We start from the raw sequence: 22,853 nt of genomic DNA on the forward strand, positions 1-22,853 counted from the left end.
TGCATATCAAACCACTAGAGGTAAATACCAGTATCTGTGCAGGATTTTACAGCTTGCAAAGTACGTTCACATTTATGAACCCATTTAATTCCCACAATATTATATGGTACAATGTCATTACCCTCATGTATACTTTCTACACGAGGACATTGAGACAAAGAAGCTATCAACTAAAACCAAAAAAATCACACAGCTCACGAAAGTCAGACTGAAGCCAAGGCTTTCTAACTCCTTTATAAACATACCTGAAAAATGTCGGAAAAGAATAAAACAATACACAATGTGGGAAACACAATCAATGTTTGACTTATCTAACCTGAATATATTTGAGGCAAGCAATGGAGCATTAGAACATGCTGTATTCCTAGTGTCTTGCTTGAATTTTTGAAATATTTTCTCATGAAAACATTGTTATACTTGGTGGGTAGGTTTCATAATACTATTAAGAGAGAACTGCACCTCAAGTACATTTTGATGTGTTAAATGGCCTTTTTATGGTCTAATCATAATGTACCTTCTTTCCATTCTAAAATACAATCTGAATTCTAAAACAACTGAGTTACAAATGAACTTTTACAACAATCTATTCATAAGTAAGAAGCTGTATCTTAAGAGAGAATTTTAATGGTAAAAAATGTATCATAAAAATGCCTTTAAATGACTAAAGCAGGGATAAAAGATGGAAAAGAGCTAAGTTTGGGTAAATTCACAAGAGAATCTTCCAAACCTTTTTTGCATTGAACAATTACTGAGAATACAGGTAGGAAACAGATACAGAAAAGTTGGAGGGCACTACTCTTCAGGTGCCAGTAGCCAATGAACTGACCTCCTCTCACTCTGGGCTTGCTATGCCTAGAACACCAAAAAGATTTTATGTGGCTTCTTCAAAAAAAAACAGCTGGTTTCATAACAGACTTGAGCATTGTTAGCCTCTAATCCTATGCCTATCTTAGTCAATTAAAAGCACTGATTAAGGAAATTTCATTGTATCCATAAACTTCCTCTTTACAGTTTCTTGAGCCTGCCACACACACCACACCTGCCTCAGGGCGTTTGCATTTACTATTCCCTCTCTGGAAAGCTCTTGCCCCAGTTTTATTTTCTTCCTCTAATTCATTCAGACCTTAATTCAACCATCACCTCCACAGTCCCAACACATACTTCCCCTACTCTGCTTTATTTATCGTCACAGTTTTATCACTGACATTTTATTATACATTTAGGTATTTGTTTAATGTTTCTTTCACCTACCAGAATACAAGTTCTAATCTATAAGATAAAGAATTTGTTCTATTTTGTTCACTGCTACATTTCTAAGTGATTTCTGGCACACTATATGTGTTCAATAAATATTTATTAAATGAATTTAACTAAACAATGAAAAAGTACTACTTGTAAAATCCGAATACCAAATTTCCCAGACTTCAAATAACAGCAGAATCAACGTTCCAAATTTCAAAAATGCCAAAAGACAATGACGTCAACTTTTCGGGAATATCTCCACTTTAAGACACAAAATGTTCTAAAGAGCAAAAGGAAGGTTATGATGTTAAAGTAGACACTGCTATATTTTAGAAGCACTTCTAAGTACATTTTTTTTTTTTAATTTTTATTTATGGCTGTGTTGGGTCTTCGTTTCTGTGCGAGGGCTTTCTCTAGTTGTGGCAAGTGGGGGCCACTCTTCATCGCGGTGCGCGGGCCTTTCACTATTGGCCTCTCTTGTTGCGGAGCACAGGCTCCAGACGCGCAGGCTCAGCAATTGTGGCTCACGGGCCTAGTCGCTCCGCGGCATGTGGGATCTTCCCAGACCAGGGCTCGAACCCGTGTCCCCTGCATTGGCAGGCAGATTCTCAACCACTGCGCCACCAGGGAAGCCCCTAAGTACATTTTTAAAGACTGAGTTGTCTTTTCAAGAATACAGAATACACAGTCTTTACCACATTCATCAGGCTAAAAACATAGAACAAACTTACATGCAAAACCTCCTAAACCAGTGCTTCTGAAAGTGTGGTCCATGGACTGAAGACCATCTACAAACTATTACCAGTCCTCAACAATATAAATACAGAAATTGAGAGGAAATATTTTAAAACTTTTATAGCAACTTGATATGGCTGCAATAACCAAGAGGGTGATCAGCAGACTTATTGAACAGAGTATGGATCAGTTAGGGGTTATCAAATTTATGTGGTACCTCGCATGTGGTGTGAGTTGCATCCTTGTCATGCACATTAGGTACACATATTGGTCTGTGAGAGATTGGAAAAAAATTTTAAACTGGTACTTCACCACAAATAGTTTGAGATATACTGCTCTGAGCCATTAGAGCTCACTGTCATCTGAATGAAAGAAATGCTATGAACCAAAGTAGCCTATCAGAAATTTACCTCTATCCAAAGCAGCCTGGTTAAAACACACTGCATTAGAGACATAATTTTTAAGTCTTTCAAAATACTGAGCAGTAAATGATAAATAAGACTTAATTTGTTTAAAAAAAATACTAAAGCACACAGCTATACTTGCTCCATTTGGTAAAATAATTCTCAAATAAACATGGAAAACTGTAAAACAGCTTCTACCCAAATACTTCAAAAACTAAAACCCTTCAAGAAAACAAGCTACTATACAAATTAAGAAGCTTTGGGAAGGAGGAAGGGACAAGCAAAATATGATTGCTCTATTTAGTTATTCCAGTTAAAGTTTCTGTCTTGTCAATATAATCCCTAATCTTTTTTTCAGCACCTAAAATTCATAATCTTTATAATCTTCTTTATGGAATAATCAGTAGAAGCTGGGTTATTCTAGACCCCCTCCAAAAGAGGTTACCTACTCAAATAACAAAAGACTCTAGTTTTGATAGTTTCATCCCAAAGGCATATAGGTCCACATAGGACTAGACGCCAGGGTGTAAGTTGTTTTACCCCTAGATAATAGGATTAGTGGTCTTAGAGCCTATTGTTTCACCTACGAAACTCAAGTATAAAAAGAATGTATACCTCATACTCCTCCTCTCTACTCCACCTCTTTCCATTCCCACTGACACTGCCCTAGTTCAGGTTCTCAACAGCCCTCCTACACTGTTGTCATAGCCTCCTAGTCTTCTTGCTTTCATTTTTTCCATTCTCCAATCTGTCCTCCACATAGCCACCTTCCTAAAACAATCTGGTCAAGTCATCAGCGGGGGGGGGGGGGGGGGGGGGGGGGGGCGTAGTCTAAACTGCTTATGATGGAACTCTAGGCCCGCCATGGTTACAACCTAAACCTATCTTTCCAGCTTCAGTTCCCAACAGTCTTTCATCTCTTGTTAACTACTGCATTAGCCTATTTGCTTTTATCTGAATGCCATGCCTTTTGATTTTCCTCACTATTTCCAATCCTTACCTATTATATTTCTCCTATGAATGGTGGGATTTATAAGCACCAGAATCTGGAGCATAGATCATTTTGTCACCTTCAAACTAAATTTGCTATCTAAAAAAGAAAAGGAAATGCAGGGTGGGGTGGAGGGGCGGGCAGAGAAAAGAAGAAAGGACTGGGAAAAACACCAGCAGGACCAAACTACTTGCTACTCCTCAAATTCCTCACATTTTCTCAGGCCTCCATATACTATCCCTACAGCTTGGAATGTCCTTTTACTTTCCACACCTGGAAAACATGTGCAAATCCATCTAGACTCAGTTAGGCATTACCTTGAAACCATGTATTTACATATTTCCTCCCTTTCCTCTTACGGGATAAAGACCATGTGCTATTATTCATCTTTGATTTTCTGTTGCCTAGAACTGTAGCTGGCTCATAATGGGCACACAAATATTTGCTGAATGAATGAATGAATGCAGTGACCCAGACTTTCCAAGGCTATCTCCAGCAAGACAGATAGATATATAGATAGGTAGACAGACAGATACCTACATACGTAATACATAGGTAGATGAGCAGGAACATGTTCAGAGGTGGCTTTGGAATATGGTAACAATTCTATTTCTTGGCCTGGGTGATGGTACACTGGAGCTCATTTTATTATAATTTTTTTTATTCTGCCATTTTTCTGCACATAAAGTATTCTCCTCTTATCCCTCTATCCACTTCTCAAAAGTAATCAGTTAAACACTCCAGAATATATATTACAATTCTTTAAACTATACTTTTCTTACCCTTTTTAATATATGTGTTATTTTTCACAGTAACAAATTAAAAAATCAATCAAATGAATACTACTAGCACAATAAACTGTTCGAGTACTTACCTCACTTTGTGGCTCCTGGATAACTTTATAGAGAGATGAAACTAAAGAACTCTTGTCTTTCAAATTTGTAGCATAATTTGGTAAAGATGTTTCTGGTAGTGTCTAAACAAATTTTAAAAAATACATTTTATTTTTATGAAATGTCCAGAATAGACAAATCCAAATACAGAAAGCAGATTAGTTGTTGCCAGAGATTGGGGGACGGGGAATTGGGAGAAGAATTGGGAGTGACTAACGAGGTATGGAGTTTCTTTTGGAGGTGATGGAAATGTCCTAGGATTAGATGCTTGTGTTAGTGGCACAACATTGTGAAACCACTAAAAACCACTGTATTTTCACCTTAAAATAGTGAATTTTTCATTATGTGAATTATATCTCAACAAAAAAATTGTAAAAATAAAATAAAAGATATATTTAAACCTCAACATCAACAGGGACATAAATTAACATCAACACTTCATCTTTGATCACAGTTTGGGGTTAGAAATAAGAATACAAATCATTTGTAAAGCCAGAGATACATTTTTTTGTAGCATTATACAGGTTACCAATCTTATTAGCAGTATTTTATCCTGTTTCTTAATAAACATGTTATATAAGGATCTAATGTTTCAAACCTTAAAGCCACAGATCATCTATCAAAGTAACTCCTGAGTTACATGTTGTGACTGTTAAGTAAGACTGTTCTACTTTACAGAATTGGGGGGAAATTTTTTACTCTCAGAACTGGAGAAAAAGATAGCCACACTACCAACAAACTAGTGTTCTTAATGCCATTTAAAATATCAGCAACTAATCACAGAGCCACCCTTTCAGAAAGGACACTATGACCAGAGAGGAATGGGAAGAGATAAAACTCCAGTAGTAAGTCAGACGGTTTAGGATAAAAGTAGTAGGGAAATCTGAAGAAAAACAAAAAACAAAAACCCACTTCATTATAACAAACGATAAAAACCTATCCTTCTAGAGTATACACCTTCCTTAACAACTTCTGTCTCCCAAGTCATTATTTTTTCCTATGAAAATTATTTCTATCAATCAACCAATTAATCAACAATGTTAATCCTGCAGTAGATATAATATCTCAAGATATTGCTAACAGTCATTCCAAGATATACACTATTTCTCACATGTCCCACATCCTAGTATTTCGTGATTTAAAATGGGTTATGGTTAGTGTATATAGGTGTGTGTGTGCATAAATAGACATAGAAAATTAAACAGCATTAATTTTTATAATAAGGACATTTGGTTCATTTTTACCCTACTGTGAACTCCTTGAGGGCAAGAACTATCTTATCTTTCCATCCACAGCATTCAGCACAAAGCCTCGTACTCAAATCTTTGAAGACATTTATATAGATGAACAAAATAAGAAATAAATACTGTCACTGTTTACTCTTCAGTAGATTCTTTAAAAATAGGTCACATTTCACCTTAGGATATATAAGTGAATAGCTTCTTTTTTTAATTTATTAAGATAGTTTTGTTTACCAGAATGGTAAGTAAATGTGAACTATCTGGGAACCTTCCACAATTCTTCCAGGGCGGGGCGGGGGGTGGGGGAAGCGGGGAGTTTCACTGCAGCTGCTTACACAAAGAGGAGATTAGGGCTTTCTTCAGTATTTCAAAAGCATGTAGCAAAAGATTTCCAGGCAACATTCCATTTCCGTTATTTGATCAAGAGTAACCTAATATTGGTGGAACTTATATAAAAGGGAATAATAGTCAAATAAGCAACAGATTTCCAATCACCTGAATGATAACGAACCTAAGTATACATGTAAAACACATTAATATATGTGTGTGTATGTGTACACGTGCACATGCGTGTCTAAACATAAAATTTTAAACCAACTGAATTGAAAAATAAATCTCAAAAAATGATTAGTGAATAGAAAGATTATTACATACACTATCTAGGCTAAAACTGGAAGAGTCATTAAAAATGTGAACTACAATTTTCAGTTTATGTATCAATTAACCCTCATGAGGTAAAATATTTTTTGCGAAACCGCCAAAAGCAAAAGGACAGCTCTTTTCTGAAAAGACAAGTTCTAGAAAATATCCTGGGCCTAGGCTACTACTACTAAATGAGAGGAAGGATCTCCTAAAAATTAGTGTAGTGGACTATTGTATTTTATCACAATTCTGTCATTATTTCATTTTGTGAATGTGGGAAAAGTTACTTTTGTCTATAGAAGGAGAGAAAATACAATTGCTGTGTTTATGAACAGTGCTTTGAAAACCTTAAGATCTAAAAGAGCCTATGGATTTAAATACCATGACAGCAAACCTTTAAATTTTCTTACACTGTACTAGTTCAAAGGTACTGGCCTTCTTAAATACCAGCTAAGCTTTCTCACTTTTCAGAAGGCAGAACTGGAGACAAAAGAAGTTATAATGGGAAATTATGGTAGGAAGTTAGTCTTGGCAAAATTTGAAGAAGACAGATGCTTCATACTAAAGTATCATTTGGCAGATGGCTTTTATAAAATGTAAGGAAGTGATATGGGTTGGGTGGAAGAGAATTAATGAAGATGGACAGATGGGTGGAGAACCAATAAATAAAACAACTCAGACCAACAACATTACACATAAGACTAGATTTTGAGTCACATATTGTGATTCAGTGACTACCAGAAAATCAAAAATCTGGCAGATAAATCTACGTATAACATTAAGAAAAACACAATACAATCTGAAAGATAATATTTTACAAATAAATATTTGAAAAGACAGAGATTGAACTAACTATTCATGAAACCTTAAAATAATGAAGTCTGAGTCTAATTCTCTTTGTTGGTATACTAAGAGAATATTAATGAGGGCCCATAGCTAGAGTAAATACTAGTTTTTCAAAAGGCAAAAAAGAAAAAAGAAAAAAAAATTGCACAAAGCAAACTGCATTGTCTTTGTGCATTTGAGAGAATGTAGAGTGAGGTTATGAGGTTGGGAGTTCAGACTGTACCCATGGAACAGTGCAGAGCTAAAATCATCTTCACAGACCACCTATTTCAGTTTTTCTGGTGAGGATACTGAGACCCAAAGAAGTTATGTGATTTGTCCAACATCATAAAACCACCTAGAGGAACAATTATGATTAGACCAAAGGGTGTCTGACTTCTCAGCCCCATGTACTCTGTACCACTTACTTTATTAATCATGATGACCTTGGCCTTATTAGCACCACAGTTATTAGATTAAACAACCAAGCAGAGGCATAGATAGATAGATAGATAGATGATCCCTAAACTTTATTTCTTAAATATTTTCACCAAAATATACAATTAACATCACAAATCATTTCAAAAGACAAGATATTCAATTTTAAAAGTATACTTGGGAGATTTGTTCTCATGCACTTTCCTATCTTCTGTCACTTTTACTATGCTGCTGATTTTGTCTGGTAACCTTAATCTCTTCATCAAACATAAAACAGAGCTGAATTCAACACACATTAACACAATTCAAAATAGTTTTTAGAAATGCCTACCAAATTAACCAAGGAATAGGAAATATCTTCCCTTATACTTGACAATAATTTAAATCATTTGTTATGTCAAATTGATTGAAAATTGGGTAAATTTAATTTTGGCGGGTTAGGGTAAAGTTAAATAACTTTTTATTTCATGGGGCCCAGGATTTTACTCCCCTCCTCTCAAGGAAAAGTTTCCTTCCCAGGAAGGGAAGGAAATAAACAAAAAGATGGGAAGGGAAGAGAATTAGTCATGATTTTCAGTTATTTGCCTTAATAGTTGATCCTCCCCTAAGCCCCACATCCTTTATCGAGCCCTCTTGACACAACTCCCATAGTAAAGAACGGCTAACTGGCTCTATTTGCTTTTGCAAATTTTACTTCATCATTAATATAAGAATGCCCTAGAAGTGGTATTCAACTGTTAAACTTGACAATTTTAATCAACTTGCCAAAAAAAAAAATCATGGTAATGAACCATATTAAGCACTCTTGAAGCAGGAAAAAAGCTTAAAAACACAAAGACAACATATGTAGGAAAAAAAGGCACACACCAGATTTAATCAAACTATTAAAATATGTATGCTATATACAGTGACCTTTTATAAGTGCATGTATAACTACATCACTTTATGATGAGTTAGGGGATCCACAGAAAGATATTCAATTCATCACTATAAAAGCTGAGAAAATGAAAACCTTTGTCATTCATCAGGATGAGATAATGACAGGTAAGGCCAGCTACAAAATTAACAGGAAACATTGCTTCTCTCAAGGACATACTGCAGCTAAAAAGTGTCATAACAACCTCCATTTTTGAATGACTACTGTATTCTTACTCAGTGAGAAGCCTTGTAATCTAAAATCATAGATATCAAGAACTTTGCCATTTAAACATATATAGGTAAGAATGAAACATCCCACTCTTGGCGGGAGGATCTAAGTCACCTAGACACAGAGAAGCAGGCTTCAGATAAGGGGTTTCTGAACCCAACATTCCACAAAGATGTTAACTTTGTAGTTCCCAAGACAACGTGACCCTGGGTCCACTTCACAGTCCAGGCCAGATTTTAACCCCATTACACATAGCTCTGCTTTGTTTTGAGTCTATCAAAATACTGTTTCATTTAAATTTCACCTCAACTCCACCTTTCCTGAAAATCCTATAACAATTTTATTTTTTCCTTTGTTTGGTGAGATGCCTACAGGGTACCTATTGTATAGTGTCCCTCACTGAAACAAGCCAATAAGTCTGACTTCTGTCCAAGGCCTTGGGCTAACTTGGCTGGAAAAAAAATGACAATTTCAGCCCAAACCCTTCCTTCCTGTGGTTCATGATCAGGAAGCTCACATAATTATGTGTAACAGCAAGACCCAGAGGACAAAAAGAAGTTAGTTAACTGGTTAAAGGAACACTATTTTAACTATCATAAAGAAGAGTTCATGAGACAAGAAAACAGAGTTACATTTTTCTTCATCAACTAACCAAAATTTATAAACCGCTTATACAGGCACTGGGTTAGCCAACCAGAGAAAGATGCACTGATAGAAAGCTGGGCAAATATCTTCCCATCTTCTCCTTATCGTTTATCTGCCCACTCCCAGTGCCCCCCAAATTGGGAGAAACATTTCAACAGTGAATCTTTCATGGTGGTTGGAGAGAGTGACATCAACTTTGAGACTTTAACCATTCTTTGTGGTGCTGCCATAAAAGGGAGAAAACAAACTAAACTACTTGTTGAAAACAGGAGTCAATTTCCTAGGAAAGATTACTATGTGTAAATAATTCCCTAATAAGAGTTTTTGGAAAATTCTTTTGCTTCCACAGATATTTAGCTTTTTAGTCATTAAAAAAAAAAAAGTCACTGGAATTTAAACCCCAGACACAACTTCTTTGGAATATAACTATTATATTAAAACAGTAAATATTACCTTAAACTCTGACAACCATTCCTCCACAACCCCTTTCTCTGAAGTGAACATCTTTCCACATCTGTTCTAAACCTTCAACCTGAAAATTAACATAGAAAAATGTTAAAATTTTGAATATATTTTCTTTATAGTCAGATTACCAAGAATAGAAGTAATCCTATAAAATTTAGCTACTTTGTTACTTGTGAAACTAAAGCAGTTTCAAACATAAATTACTGGGTTCATTTCAAAACCAATGTGCACAAACAAGCATTAAAATGCAAGAATTTTGACAAAAGTATAAATATCATAACATGATGAAATTGGCTCTGCAATTTTTCATTTAGCTTTTAGTAATACCAGCTGCAAAACATACTGGACTTTTTTCCCTAGTTTCAATTAAATAATTCCAAATAGATAATGCATCTTAAGAAAACTGCAGAGGGACTTCCCTCGTGGCGCAGTGGTTAAGAATCTGCTTGCCAATGCAGGGGACACGGGTTCCATCCCTGGTCCAGGAAGATCCCACATGCCGCGGAGCGACTAAGCCCGTGTGCCACAACTACCGCGTGCTCCAACTACTGAAGCCCCCGCGGCTAGAGCTCCTGCTCCGCAATGAGAGAAGCCACCGCAATGAGAAGCCTGCGCACCGCAATGAAGAGTAGCCCCCACTCGCCGCAACCAGAGAAAGCCTGCACACAGCAGCGAAGACCCAACACAGCCAAAAATAAATAAATTAATACATAAATTAAAAAAAAAAAAACTGCAGAAAACATTTTAAAACTGTGAAAATATAAAAAGACATGCATCCAAAACTAACTTTATAGAAAGCATTAATTTAATTTGTTTATATTTCAGTTCTTTACTACAGTAACAATCTATCTAGGTTAAGTTACTTGGTTCCCTGAAAGCTTAATATTCATAAAACAAAGTAAAAGTGGTAATATCCAAGATAATGACCTTAGTCTTAACAACAGATATTCATAAGATTGGAATTTACTTAAGTATAAATAAGAAAAAAGGAAGCTAAAGGAAATGCAAAACAGATTTATCTCAAGCAAAACTTTTGTCAAAGTACAATGTAGTTTTCTTCACCCATCCACCTATAGGAGAATGAACTTAAAAACTGTTTCTTGAGGGGAAACTTTATTAGCTCTAGCTGAATTTCCTAACCTCCTAAGTCAGGCACAAACCCTGCATTATCCTTCTTAATTTTAATCAGCATTATCATGTAGTAGAAACCGGGACAGAATTGACAGAAACTGAATCCTGATTCTATTCTTATTTATAGTATAACCTTGGGCAGGTTATTTGCCTTACTTTTTTCATTCACGAAATAGGGATAACCACAGTACCTACTTTCAATGGATTATTGTGAGGATTAAATGGAAAAATGTAAATAAAAGCACTTATTACAGTACCTTGCAATAAAAGTGTTATTACTGTGCAATATTATTATCGAAGAATATCAACTTGTATAGCCTCTACTCGGCTGTCTATCAAAGTATACAGATACTTCTTAATGAACAACACAGGTTCTTACAAAGAATACATTCTAATGTTTCTGTTGTCTAATTTCCATTAAAAAAAATGGTTAAGAAAAATATATATATTCATTAATTCATTTATTCATACATGAAGAATTACTTGAGAGATATGCATTTTATTTTTTCAGGATAAAAAATAGCCCTTTTTTATTCTAAATTTTATCCTTGGATCAAGCCAGACAATTAGAAAACCACATATTTGTACCATATTATTGATTTTATAGAACTGTCCATTCAAATAAACTGGGCTTTGGAATTATGCCCAAAATGTTACTGAAAACCCTGTTAGATCACGTTCTTCCCTTTAAAATCCAAAGGAGAAAAATCACATCTTCATTTTTCAATACCAGGAAAAACTCTCCTTTAGAGTAAGTGGTTTACTTTTTCTTTTTTTTTTTTAAATTGTAGTAGCTGATTTTTGTTAATTTATTTATTTTTATTTTTATTTTTGGCTGCGTTGGGTCTTCGTTGCCGTGCACGGGCTTTCTCTAGTTGCGGTGAGCAGGGGCTGCTCTTGTTGCAGTGTGCGGGCTTGTCATGGCGGTGGCTTCTCTTGTTGCGGAGCACGGTCTCTAGGTGCACAGGTTTCAGTAGTTGTGGCACGTGGGCTCTGTAGTTGTGGCTCACAGGCTCTAGAGTGCAGGCTCAGTAGCTGTGGCGCACGGGCTCAGTTGCTCCGCGGCATGTGGGATCTTCCTGGACCAGGACTCAAACCCGTGTCCCCTGCATTGGCAGGTGGATTCTTAACCACTGTGCCACCAGGGAAGTCCTGGTTTGCTTTTATATTATGGATACTGTGAATCTCATTACAGATTCTCTTTGCTTTGATTTTAATAAAGTGGGAGTCAAAGTTTCTGCCCTAACTCTGTAAGCAGGCCAAGATTAATTTTATTTATCATTTTATATTATACACTTACCTTTATTTTCTTTCTACCTAGATCTACCTATTTTTATCCTGTTATACATGTTTGTTTGTTTGAAGCAAAATGAAGCAAGGTAAATATAAATGCACATGAGTTTTCTTTTGTATTTATCCACTGTTTATCTAGTAAATTAGGACAGAAAGCAATCACAAATAGAACGACACTACATCAAGTTACACAGAATTGGGGAGGTAAAATTTTTACAAAAATTCAAAATAATTCTCTACTTAAAATTAATTTTTAAAAGGTTAAAAGGAATCAAGAGGCATATGCAAATGGATCAAGAATAGTCAAAGCAATCTTGAAGAACAACAGAGTTGGAGGACTTGGATTTCTAAATATCAAGGCTTACTATAAAACTTACCAAAACCATAGTAATTAAGCCAGTGTGGTATTACTATAAAGTATTATCATATTATCATCATATTATTACCAAAAAAGAAAATGGAACAGTTTAGAGTGACCAGAAACAGACCTACACATACATGATCACCTGATTTATGACCGAAGTGACACTGTAATTCAGTAGGGAAAGGGTAGTCTTTATAAAAAAATGGAACTAGGTCAACTGGACAGCTACATGGGGTACGGGGTGGGGAGAGAATCATAACCTATAGCTCATGCCATATGGAAAAGTCAGTTGCAGCTGGATCACAGATCTAATTTTAAAAAGTAAAACAAAAATTTTAGGAGAAAACATAAGAGAATACTTTCATAACCTTGAGGTAGGCAAACAATTTTTAAATAAGAGGCACAAAAGTACTAATCATAAAGGGGTTTTTATAAATTGAATTCATTAAAAGTAAGAACTTCTGTCTGCCAACAAATGAATGGATAAGAAAATGTGATACACATACACACAAACACACACACAATGGAATATTATTCAGCCTTAAAAAGAAGAAAATCCTGCCATTTGCAACAAGATGGATGAACCTGGGGGACCGTATGCTCAGTTAAATAAGCCAGACAAAAAACACAAACACTGCAAGATCTCACTTGTACGTGGAATCTAAAAAAGTCAAACTCATGGTAACAGAGAGTAAAATGGTGGTTTCCAGGGTGGTGGGGGAAATGGGGAGATGTTGGCCAAAGGGTACAAACTTTCAGTTATAAGATGAATAAGTTCTGGTAACCTAATGTGCAGCATGGTAACCATAGTTAGTAATAATGTATCCTTGAAATTTGCTAACAGAGCAGATCTTAAGTGTTCTCACCACACGCACACACAAAAAAATGGTAACTATGTGAGGTGATAGACTTGTTAATTAGCTTGATTGCCGTATATCAAAACACCACGTACACCTTAAATGTATATAATTTTTATTTGCCAATGATACCTCAATAAAGCTGGGGGTGGGGGGGAAGAGAAGAACTTCTATTCATCAAAAGATACTACTGTGAGAATGAAAAGGCAAAACCAGAGATTGGGAGAAGATACTTACAATTGACATACCTGACTAAAGTCCCATATCCAGAACATATAAAGAACTCATAAATTATTACGAAAAAGGCAGAAAATTCAATAGGAAAAGCAAGCATGTCACTTATCCAAATGGAAACTTAATATAAAAGGTGCTTAAATTTGTTAGTCATCAGGGAACTATCACACACAAACACACACACACACACACACACACACACTTACAAGTATGGATAGAATGAAAGAGATAGTACCAAGTGCTGAAAAAGATATGAAGCAACCAGAATATTTATACACAGCTAGCATGGATGTAAATTAGTACAGTATCTCGGAAAACACTTTGGCAATATCCTCTAGTTGAACACACGCATACTCTATAACAACTCCACACATAAAAATATACCTTACAAGGACTTCCCTGGTGGCCCGGTGGTTAAGAACCCGTCTGCCAATGTAGGGGACACAGGTTCGAGCCCTGGTCCAGGAAGATCCCACATGCCAATGAGCAATAAGCCCGTGTGCCACAACTACTGAGCCTGTGCTCTAAAGCCCGTGAGCCACAACTACAGAGCCCACGTGCCACAACTACTAAAGCCCGTGAGCCTAGAGCCCGTGCTCCGCAACAAAGAGAAGCCACTGCAACGAAAAGTAGCCCCCACTTGCTGCAACTAGAGAAAACCCACGCGCAGCAACGAAGACCCAACACGGCAGAAAATAAATTAATTCATTTTAAATATATATATATATATATATATATATATATATATATATATACACCTTACAGAAATGTAAATATATGTCTCTGAAAGATATGTTCAGGAACATTCACAGCAGCAGTTTTTGTAAACAGTCAAAAACTAGAAAGAGACCAAGTGTCCATCAAGAGTAGGATGGATAAATTATAGTATATCATACATGGAGTTCTACACAACGACAATAAGCAAACTATAACTACATCAATGTCACAATATTGGGAAAAGGAAGGCAAACAAGAGCACTGCTATGCAATTGCATTTATATAAACTTCCAGAACAGGCAAAATTAATCAATTTTGTTAAAAATCAGAAGAGTGGTTGCTCTTGAGGCAGTTAATTCTTGGGTTCTGGTAATATTCTGTTTCTTGATCTAAGTGCTGGTTACACAGGTGTGTTCATTTAGTGAAAATTCATCAAGCTGAACACTTATGTTTTGTGCAGTTTTCTGTATATATATTATACATGAGTAACACCAGACAGCTCCAGGCCTCTTATCATTCACTTGATAGAGATCAAATGGGAGCCCTCAATTGCATAACTGAGTTCACATGAATACTCAGTAAAATTGTCCCTCTCCATACTTCTTTGCCTTCCTCTGCAGAGCTCAAAAGGGAGACCTCAAAACAGCTCCCCCCAGAAACTTTCACAGCCTCGCCACCACTACCTGCCTCCACCAGGACTAAAGTCATTTTCCCTTCCCCCCTGTTGATGTCAGGAACCACAAGAAACTACAGCTCCCAGGTTACACTCAGCCCTTGCACACTGATCTTCGTAACTCTTTGTGGGCCCTCTATTTTACCTTCATCTCCTTTTCCACCCTAATTCTGGAAGGAGGTTCTCTTTCACTGTGCCTTCCGGAATTGACAATCTGTTACCAGCAAAATCCTCTATATCTTCACCAGTTCTCTCACTGTCACTTTCTTCTTGTTCTAACAAGAAGCCTGGCTCTCCTCTGAAGACACTGCTTTCCCTGCAATCTTCTCAAAGAGGACTGCTTTTCCTCTCATAGCCCTGGAAGAAACCACTGGCCCTAGAGGTAATATTACCATTTCAGATCATTCTCCCTCTCTCCCCTCGAACCATCCACCCAACGCTGTTCCGAAACTCAAAGCTGTCATCTATCATTCAATCCCTCCCTTTCGTTTCTAGATGATTTTAGCTCTGGCTCACTGTCATGCTTTGAAACTACTCTGCCTTCTCACTCCCTGAACTCTTAATTCCTAAAAATCTCCTACAACAATACTGTCTTCTTCTCTGCCTCAGGAACTCAATCCTATGATCATAAACTAGACCAAACATTTATACTTTTAAATATTGAGCCAACCTGAAAGAACACCCAGTGGTCAAAGTTGGAACAATTTGAGCAACAGAACAAATAACGTAGTAGTGAATTATTACCCAACGTATAAAATAAATATACATGAGTCCATATTGATATAAATAAATTACTAAATAAATAAATAAATATTAGAGAATAAGAGACAAATCTTTTTTTCAGAAGAATTCCAAATAATATATATAGGTATTTCCCCCTCTAGGAGGAGTTTAGTCTCTGCCTCCCCAGTGAGAATGGGCTGGACATAGTGATTTCCTTCCAAAGAAGAGAGTATGGAAAGAGGAAAACAGTAACTTTATAGTGGAGAAATCTGATAAAAACTACCTTGATCAAGGTTAACATCACCCATGATGTCATGTGAATATCATGTACCCTTGATATGATGAGAAGGGCACCTTACCTCTAAAAAGCCATAAACCCAGTATAATCATGATACAAACATTAGAAGAAACTCAATTTGAGGGATGTTTTACAAAATATCTGACCTATATTCCTCAAAACTAAAAAGTCATGAAAAATAAAAAATGCTGAGACTCACAGACCAGAGAGACTAAGGTGACATAACAACTACATGCAATATGGTCTCCTGGATTGGCTCCTAGAAAAGAAAAGAGAGAGTAATAAAAAAAAAAAAAGTCTGAAATTTAGTTAATAGCAAAGTAATAGTAATGACAAATGTACAATGGCAATATAAGATGACATTAGGAGAAACTGAAACTGGGTTTGGGGTATACAGGAATTCTCTGTACTATCTTTGAAACTTTTCTATAAATCTAAAATTGTTTAAAACATTATTGAGGCTCTGATGCATTTCCGTTCTAGGATCCAATCCAATTGACATTTACTGTATTCAAAAACAAAACAAAATTTAAAAGCACAAGAACACATGAGCACATATTTCATTAGTCATCACTTATCATGTAGCCACTGTCTACTCATAAATGGGAGTGAAAAAGACAAAAGTCCAAGTATTATTATGAAAATAGTTTTGAGCTTGCAGACACCATGAAAGGGTCTTCAGGACCCCGAGAGGTCTCAAGATGATACTTGGAGAACCATTACCCTAGTCCTTGTCATTACCCACTCTGATCGCTCCTCTTATCTTTTCGGCACACACTTTTATGTACTCAGACCCCAAAACGTTTTGACCATACCTGAATCTAATGTCACCTTCCAACCTTCTCCTTTCTCTCCTTACCCATTACAAATTCTTTAGTCAATTATAATCACCATTTTGAATATGCTCCCTCAACTCCTTTGCTCTTACTAGTTTTACTCCTTTAGCAAAAATATAATTTTGGTAAAATCCAACTCTCCACCTAGTCCATGTGAGCACCCATGCAGCTGAACAAGGTGGAGAAAACAACTAAAACAACACCTGAAGCTTATGACCAAGAACCTGACTCGAGCTCTTACTGCTGCCTGGCAATCATGCAGTGTCCTCCTCCCCATAGCCCATTCACTTTGCTACTGTCCCATTTAATTGTTTCGTGCATTCTACCTGATCCTCAAAACCCCAAAACCATCTCCCCATTCCTACTCTCAGCTGATGATTTTAATTCCTACTTCACTGACCAATCAGAAGAGAACTTCCACAAACCTCCAAATGTCTACCAATCTTAAAGCATCTGTATCTTTATACTCCATCTCCCCTTCTGTTAACTATAAATGAACTGTCCATGATCCTATCTGCGGCCAATCCTTTGAATTACACACCACAACCATCCTTTCTTGTCTACCTAAAGAAATTGCTCCGAGTCTCCTTCTTTCCCTAATTAAATTTCTCCCTCTCTACTAACTCACTCCCCCTAAAAAACTCTCAACCTTATTTCCTCTTCAGCTATTTTCACATTTCTCTGCTTCTGTTTTATACTCAAACTTCTCAAAAGAGTTGTATGCTTGTTTTTAATTCCTACCTCCCCTCACAACATTTTTTTTTTTAGTTTTTAGAAATCAACTTTGAGGTATAATTTATACACAATAAAATGTACACATTTTAAGTGTACAGTTCTATGCATACATCCTTTCCTGTCAATCCTTCAACCCCCTATCCCAGTCAACTACTGATTTGATTTCTACCACTATAGATTACTTCAGTCTGTTCAAGAACTTCATATAAATGGAATCATACATTATGTATACTTGCGTCTGGCTTCATTTTCTCAGCATAATGTTTTTGAGATTTATTCATGCTGTTGAGTATAGCAATAGTTTATTCTTTTTTTATTGTATGAATATACCACAATATGTTTACCTATTCACCTGTTGATGGGCACATGGATTACTTCCAGTTTGGAGCTATCATGAACCAAGCTGCTATAAATATTCATGTGGCAGACTATATTGTCTGAGGATGACCACAACATAGTCTTCTTACAAGATGACTTGGACACACCTTTCTTCAAGAAGTAGAATCAATGTAACCTCTCCTTGAATCTAGGCAAGCTTGTTACTATGGCTAGATCATATAAGGTGATATAGCTTCTACCTGATTTTCTGTGGGACCATCATTCTTGGAACCTATCCACTGTATTACGAAAATGCCCAAAGAGTAATATGGGAAGACCACATGTAGGTGTTCTCCAGTGACAATCCTACTGAGTCCCAGCTAACAGTCAGTATCAACCATCAGACTTGGGAGTGAGGGAGTCTTCAGATAATTCTAGCCCCCAGCTGTCAGATTACCCCTAGCCTTTGACACTGCTCAGCTGAGGCCACATTGTGAAAGAGAGAAAAGTCATCTTCATGTGCCTTTTCTGAAAGCCTGACCTACAGAATCCAAGAGCATAATAAAATGACTTTAATTTACGCTATTAAATTTGGGATGGGTATGCAGCAACAGTAACTGGAACGATTTGTATACAAACCTTTTTATTTACCTTGGTAAAACACCTAGGAGTAGAGTTACTAAGTCATATAATAACTACATATTTTAACTTTATACACACACACACACAACAACAGCCAAACTGTTTCCAAAATGGCTACACTATTTTACATTTCCAGCAACAATTTATAAGATTTTCAGTTCCTCTAACCCTCATCAACATTTGTTTGATATTAACACCTTTAAAAATTTTAGTCATTCTAGGGACTTCCCTGGTGGCGCAGTGGTTAAGAATCCACCTGCCAATGAAGGGGACACGGGTGTGAGCCCTGGTCCGGGAAGATCCCACATGCTGTGGAGCAACTAAGCCCGTGCGCCACAGCTACTGAGCCTGTGCTCTAGAGCCCGCGAGCCACAACTACTAAAGCCTGCACACGAGAGCCCGAGCTCTGCAACAAGAGAAGCCACCGCAATGAGAAGCCCGCACACCACAACGAAGAGTAGCCCCCGTTCACCGCAACCAGAGAAAGCCCACGTGCAGCAATGAGGACCCAGTGCAGCCAAAAAATATATTAATTAATTAATTAAAATTTTAGCCATTCTAGTGAGTATATAGTGGCATTTCATCATTTCAATTTACATTTCTATCATAACTAATGTTGAATATCTTTCCATGAACCTATTGGTCATTAACATATCTTCTTTTGTGAAGTGATTCTACAAGTTGTTTGCCCATTTATAATCAGGTTATACGTCTTACTGAGTTTTAAGTGTTTTTATTATATTTTGGATTTAGATTTGTTTTGCAAATATTTTCTCCTGCTTTGTGACGTGCCCCTTTCTTTTCTTTTTTTTTTTTCTTTTTTTTTTTTATACAACGGGTTCTTATTAGTCATCAATTTTATACACATCAGTGTATACATGTCAATCCCAATCTCCAATTCACCACACCACCACCACCACCCCCACCCGCCGCTTTCCCCGCTTGGTGTCCATACATTTGTTCTCTACATCTGTGTCTCTATTTCTGTCCTGCAAACTGGTTCATCTGTACCATTTTTCTAGGTTACACATAAATGCGTTAATATACGATATTTGTTTTTCTCTTTCTGACTCACTTCACTCTGTATGACAGTCTCTAGATCCAACCACATCTCAACAAATGACCCAATTTCGTTCCTTTTTATGGCTGAGTAATATTCCATTGTATATATGTACCACCTCTTCTTTATCCATTCGTCTGTCGATGGGCATTTAGGTTGCTTCCATGACCTGGCTATTGTAAAGAGTGCTGCAATGAACATTAGGGTGCATGTGTCTTTTTGAATTATGGTTTGCTCTGGGTATATGCCCAGTAGTGGGATTGCTGGATCATACGGTAATTTTACTTTTAGTTTTTTAAGGAACCTCCATACTGTTCTCCATAGTGGTTGTATCACTTTACATTCCCACCAACAGTGCAAGAGGGTTCCGTTTTCTCCACATCTTCTCCAGCATTTGTTTGTAGATTTTCTGATGATGCCCATTCTAACTGGTGTGAGGTGATACCTCATTGTAGTTTTGATTTGCATTTGTCTAATAATTAGTGATGCTGAGCAGCTTTTCATGTGCTTCGTGGCCATCTGTAGATCTTCTTTGGAGAAATGTCTATTTAGGTCTTCTGCCCATTTTTGGATTGGGTTGTTTGTTTCTTTAATATTGAGCTGCATGAGCTGTTTATACATTTTGGACATTAATCCTTTGTCTGTTGATTCGAGAGCAAATATTTTCTCCCATTCTGAGGGTTGTCGTTTCGTCTTGTTTATGGTTTCCTTTGCTGTGCAAAAAGCTTTGAAGTTTCATTAGGTCCCATTTGTTTATTTTTGTTTTTATTTCCATTACTCTAGGAGGTGGATCAAAAAAGATCTTGCTGTGATTTATGTCAAAGAGTGTTCCTCCTATGTTTTCTTTTCCTCTAAGAGTTTTATAGTGTCCGGTCTTACATTTAGGTCTCTAATCCATTTTGAGTTTATTTTTGTGTGTGGTGTTAGGGAGTGTTCTAATTTCATTCTTTTACATGTAGCTGTCCAATTCTCCCAGCACCACTTACTGAAGAGACTGTCTTTTCTCCATTGTATATCCTTGCCTCCTTTGTCATAGATTAGTTGACCATAGGTGTGTGGGTTTATCTCTGGGCTTTCTATCTTGTTTCATGGATCTATGTTTCTGTTTTTGTGCCAGTACCATATTGTCTTGATTACTGTAGCTTTGTAGTATAGTCTGAAGTCAGGGAGTCTGATTCCTCCAGCTCCGTTTTTTTCCCTCAAGAGTGCTTTGGCTATTCGGGGTCTTTTGTGTCTCCATACAAATTTTAAGATTTTTTGTTCTAGTTCTGTAAAAAAAGCCATTGGTAATTTGATAGGGATTGCACTGAATCTGTAGATTGCTTTGGGTAGTACAGTCATTTTCACAATATTGATTCTTCCAATCCGAGAACATGGTATATCTCTCCATCTGTTCGTATCCTCTTTAATTTCTTTAAGCAGTCTCTTATAGTTTTCTGCATACAGGTCTTTTGTCTCCCTAGGTAGGTTTATTCCTAGGTATTTTATTCTTTTTGTTGCAATGGTAAATGGAAGTGTTTCCTTCTCTTTCAGATATTTCATCATTAGTGTATAGGAATGCAAGAGATTTCTATGCATTAATTTTGTATCCTGCAACTTTACCAAATTCATTGACTAGCTCTAGTAGTTTTCTGGTGGCATCTTTAGGATTCTCTATGTATAGGATCATGTCATCTGCAAACAGTGACAGTTTTACTTCTTCTTTTCCAATTTGTATTCCTTTTATTTCTTTTTCTTCTCTGATTGCCGTGGCTAGGACTTCCAAAACTATGTTGAATAATAGTGGCGAGAGTGGACATGTTGTCTTGTTCCTGATCTTAGAGAAAATGCTCTCAGTTTTTCACCATTGAGAATGATGTTTGCTGTGGGTTTATCATATATGGCCTTTATTATGTTGAGGTAGGTTCCCTCTATGCCCACTTTCTGGAGAGTTTTTATCAGAAATGGGTGTTGAATTTTGTCAAAAGCTTTTTCTGCCTCTATTGAGATGATCATATGGTTTTTCTTCTTAAATTTGTTAATATGGTGTATCACATTGATTGATTTGCATATATTGAAGAATCCTTTTATCCCTGGGATAAATCCCACTTGATCAAGGTGTATGATCTTTTTAGTGTGCTGTTGGATTCTGTTTGCTAGAATTCTGTTGAAGATTTTTGCATCATATTCATCAGTGATATTGGTCTGTAATTTTCTTTTTTTGTAGTATCTTTGTCTGGTTTTGGTATCAGGGTGATGGTGGCCTCATAGAATGAGTTTGGGAGTGTTCCTTCCTCCACAATTTTTTGGAAGAGTTTGAGAAGGATGGATGTTAGCTCTTCTCTAAATGTTTGATAGAATTCACCTGTGAAGCCATCGGGTCCTGGACTTTTGTTTGTTGGAAGATTTTTAATCACAGTTTCAATTGCATTACTTGTGATTGGTCTGTTCATATTTTCTATTTCTTTCTGGTTCAGTCTTGGAAGATTATACCTAAGAATTTGTCCATTTCTTCCAGGTTGTCCATTTTATTTGCACAGAGTTGATTGTAGTAGTCTCTTAGGATGCTTTGTATTTCTCTGTTGTCTGTTGTAACTTCTTTTTCATTTCTAATTTTATTGATTTGAGTCCTCTCCCTCTTTTTCTTGATGAGTCTGGTTAATGGTTTATCAATTCTGTTTATCTTCTCAAAGAACCAGCTTTTAGTTTTATTGATCTTTGCTATTGTTTTCTTTGTTTCTATTTCATTTATTTCTGCTCTGATCTTTATGATTTCTTTCCTTCTGCTAACTTTGGGTTTTGTTTGTTCTTCTTTCTCTAGTTCCTTCAGGTGTAAGGTTAGATTGTTTATTTGAGATTTTTCTTGTTTCTTGAAGTAGGCTTGTATAGCTATAAACTTCCCTCTTAGAACTAATTTTGCTGCATCCCATAGGTTTTGGATCGTCGTGTTTTCATTGTCATTTGTCTCTAGGTATTTTTGATTTCCTTTTTGATTTCTTCAGTGATCTCTTGGTTATTTAGTAACGTATTGTTTAGCCTCCATGTGTTTGTGTTTTTTATGTTTTTTTCCCTGTAATTCATTTCTAATCTCATAGCATTGTGGTCAGAAAAGATGCTTGATATGATTTCAATCTTCTTAAATTTACTGAGGCTTGATTTGTGACCCAAGATGTGATCTATCCTGGAGAATGTTCCCTGCGCACTTGAGAAGAAAGTGTAATCTGCTTTTTTGGATGGAATGTCCTATAAATATCAATTAAATCTATCTGGTCTATTGTGTCATTTAAAGCTTCTGTTTCCTTATTTATTTTCATTTTGGATGATC

The 22,853-nt window shown here is 36.4% G+C and overlaps 1 protein-coding gene across 3 annotated transcripts in view; it reads right to left on the reverse strand.

The window, feature by feature from the left end:
• FAM126A (family with sequence similarity 126 member A) overlaps positions 1 to 22,853 on the reverse strand; it is a 91,634-nt gene that overhangs the window by 36,778 nt on the left and 32,003 nt on the right. For all 3 annotated transcript variants that reach the window (XM_036863106.1, XM_036863105.1, XM_036863104.1), the window contains exons 2-3: positions 9,657 to 9,735; positions 4,247 to 4,348 (exon numbers count right to left, since the gene is read on the reverse strand). In XM_036863106.1, the coding sequence (XP_036719001.1) occupies positions 4,247 to 4,348; positions 9,657 to 9,707 (153 nt within the window). In that variant the 5' untranslated portion in view covers positions 9,708 to 9,735. The remainder of the gene's footprint in view (positions 1 to 4,246; positions 4,349 to 9,656; positions 9,736 to 22,853) is intronic.

Source organism: Balaenoptera musculus, chromosome 9 (genome assembly GCF_009873245.2).
Source record: "Balaenoptera musculus isolate JJ_BM4_2016_0621 chromosome 9, mBalMus1.pri.v3, whole genome shotgun sequence".
Lineage (NCBI taxonomy): Eukaryota > Metazoa > Chordata > Mammalia > Artiodactyla > Balaenopteridae > Balaenoptera > Balaenoptera musculus.